This window comes from Cyprinodon variegatus, unplaced genomic scaffold, assembly GCF_000732505.1.
Source record: "Cyprinodon variegatus isolate N-32 unplaced genomic scaffold, C_variegatus-1.0 Scaffold328, whole genome shotgun sequence".
NCBI classification, from domain to species: domain Eukaryota; kingdom Metazoa; phylum Chordata; class Actinopteri; order Cyprinodontiformes; family Cyprinodontidae; genus Cyprinodon; species Cyprinodon variegatus.
The window spans coordinates 746,491-749,601 of NW_015150781.1; the positions used below are offsets into that span (position 1 = coordinate 746,491).

At 38.6% G+C, this 3,111-nt stretch overlaps 1 protein-coding gene across 1 annotated transcript in view; it reads left to right on the forward strand.

Moving 5' to 3' along the window:
* Positions 1–306: 306 nt before the first annotated feature.
* slc25a14 (solute carrier family 25 (mitochondrial carrier, brain), member 14) overlaps positions 307–3,111 on the forward strand; it is an 18,586-nt gene continuing 15,781 nt past the window's right edge. The window contains exons 1-2 of the mRNA XM_015384986.1: positions 307–478; positions 2,286–2,449. Of these exons, the coding sequence (XP_015240472.1) occupies positions 307–478; positions 2,286–2,449 (336 nt within the window). The remainder of the gene's footprint in view (positions 479–2,285; positions 2,450–3,111) is intronic.

The following is a 3,111-nucleotide window of genomic DNA, read 5'->3' on the forward strand; positions in this document are numbered from 1 at the left end:
AGAAACACTTTTTATTTCACTCAAATTGTACCTTAAACGTGAAACTGTAAGTTAAGTAAAACTTTAGTGATGTTTCGGCGTTATTATTCAATTATTTCACTCGTGACACTGTTGCTGTGTGTCAACCTCCCCCTACATGACGCGCTCCAACAGCCAGTCATATCGCAGAGCTTATTGACTGATTGGACTCTCAGCCAATAGGAATGAGGCGCGGTCTAAGGACCTCCCCTTAGCGCGTTTGCTGTGTTTCCGGCGCAGTATGCTGGATGCTGATGCTGTGGAGGCTTGTTGATCAGTAGCATCATGATGTCGGTCGACATGCTGTGCTGTCAGCAGCATTATGTTGACCTCTGCCTGGGCTTTCTCCTCTTCATAGCCGGACTGCAGCAGGTGGAAGCGGCCGCCGACACAGAGATGGTCAACTTAAACTGGAAGCCCTTCATCTACGGAGGAATGGCCTCGATTGTCGCAGAATTCGGTACGTGATGCAGCAAAGCGCAGAGATCATCGCTTCCATCTTTTTCATCTTTTAACTGGAATATTGTGCAAACACTGTTTCTATTTATCTGCCCCACTAATGCATCCATGGTAACTAGCTTCTGAACATTAGAGCCTTCAGCAGCAGCTGCAGCAGAGGGATGATGACTCTGGTTTCACAGGGTAACTGATGCTGCCGGATAAATTTAAAGACAAAATTAAATGAAGCTCTTGAATAAGTTTGGATTAGATGTCCACAGTTAACAAAGTGAAGGATCCAGCAGAAAGGCGGTTGGTCTAATTTGCATCTCTCACTCCATATCAGTAGGTTAGAGTTGTTAAAGGAAAGCTCTGTGTCTGCACCTTCAAGCTTTCTCTCTCCTGTTCTTTTCCTGAAAGGGAATCATTCAGGACAAACTTTAAAGTGGCAGGGAAATCATATTAAAATGTCAAATCATTCTGGCTTAAACATGTATATAAATGTCCTCTTTATCAGACCATATTGTCCCAAAAGTTAAAACATTTCTATTTTTAAAAAATCCTGTTGTAAAATCTGTCTTTTCTTCATTATCTTCTGCAGGCCAGTTAGTTCTACGTCAGCCTGAACACCTAAATTCAGCCAATCATATATCAACGTTCATCTGTCAATCAAATGTTTTCGATCATAGCATCTTGATTCATGTGTCGCAGCTAATATACGCAACGGTTGAAACCAGAATCCTTTCCTTTCCCATTGAGTTGCGTCCCAGTGTTCACGGGGATGGACGTCTGTGTCTTCAGCAGGCGTAGAGCAACACCAAGCAGTTTTGATTGTGTAGTGAAAGTAAGCGATTCATTGATTTTATAGTTTTACAGGTAAAAATAAAAAAAAGATGGCGCTCTGTTGTATTCAGCTCCCATTGCTTTATGTTTAGATAAAATTCATTGCATGAATCACATTCGGAAGTTGCCTATTTAATCACCAATGAATCGAATCCAACTGTGTTTAGATTGATCTCGGTGTAAATGCAACTGCTCTTTGAAGATCAGAGGTAGAGAACAAAAAGTGTTATAAAGGCATGGGAACAAAGAGGAACAATTATGGAAAAGTTTAAAGCAGAGTTAGTTTACAAAACAATACCATGTTTTGGACGTCACTCATATTACAAACATGAAAATATTGGCAGAAAGAAATGAATGGATGAAAGCAAGACATAATTAAAATATCGGTTGGCTGATCTATCAGTGTATCCCTAAAATGTCCCAGTCAAAGCTTTACTTAAATCTAAATAAAAATATGTGACAGGAGTTAGAAAATGGATTTCACAGAAAATCTCCATCTTTCTTGACTGAGTTTGAGCTGTTTTGGAAAGACGATGGAACAAAATCCCATTCTGTAGATGTGACAGAGACGTGGCTCCAAAGATTCACAGCTGTTACTGCAGCTAAAGTCATTTCACTAAATATTTGGTTTTTTCATCCACAAAGAAAGATGCTGCAAATTTCTGATTTTCACTTTAAAAATGGTAAAAACAGAGCAAGATTCCACTTAATATTTAGCACTTTCTTAGTCTAGTGGATAAAGTCAGAATAAAATCTATTAAAAGTTTTAAGTTTGTAAATTTAAAATGTGTAAAAATATTCAGAGGGCTTGTATTTGATTTGATGGATGTTATTTTTTCCCCCTAATGGCAAAATAAGGTTTATTGTTAGTAAAATGCCAAACGGTGGGACTTTGTAAGTCAGTTTAGATAACTAAGTCATAATCGGGTGTTTTTAGGAGTTAACACGTTTAATTTTTAATCATTGCTTCTATTTTCCATCTTCAGGGACATTTCCCATCGACCTGACTAAGACCCGCCTACAGGTGCAGGGTCAGTCCCAGTACACCGAGGTGCGCTACAGGGGCATGTTCCACGCGCTCTTCAGGATCGGCCAGGAGGAGGGGATCCGGGCGCTGTACTCTGGGTACGCTGTGGGTATTTCCGCTCACGTTTCCTTCTTTTTCTGACTAAATGCAATCTTTCCTATATGAGCAGATTGTTTATACCAGGGGTCACCAATGCCATGCACGCAGGCACCAAGGGGCCCTCAAGGGCCACATGGGGTGTTCTGTCTTTTTTATTTGTTTATTTGACAGAGACATTGTTCATTAATAAGCCTTCCAGCAAACGCACCACAGTTAGCCAAAAGGCTATTTTTCATCTGTTTTTCCTGGACAGAGCTAAAAAATGTCTTTAAACCTAAAAACACAACAGCAAGAATTTTACAATGAAAAATAGAAATATAAAAAGAAATAAAAAACAGCTATAACTCTTCAAAACTTGTTTAAAAATACAGAATGAATGTTTGCTGGACTACAGATTTTAGTTTAATAAAAAATGTTTTCTAAAAACCAAACAATCACCAAGTTTGAAAAAGTTTCTTTTTCTGTTTCTCTTCTCTGTTAATCATTCATAGAACATTTTATATGAACCATAAAGGGCATTTCAGCATTTATAAAGATTTCAAAATTACAATATCTAAAAGAAAATGTTAATATAAAAATATGCTTATGATGTATGAAGTGTAGGTGACCTCTGACCCCACCAGTTCATAGGTACCCATGAAGTAGCTCCAAGTTTGAAAAGGTTGGTGACCCCTGGCTTATACCTT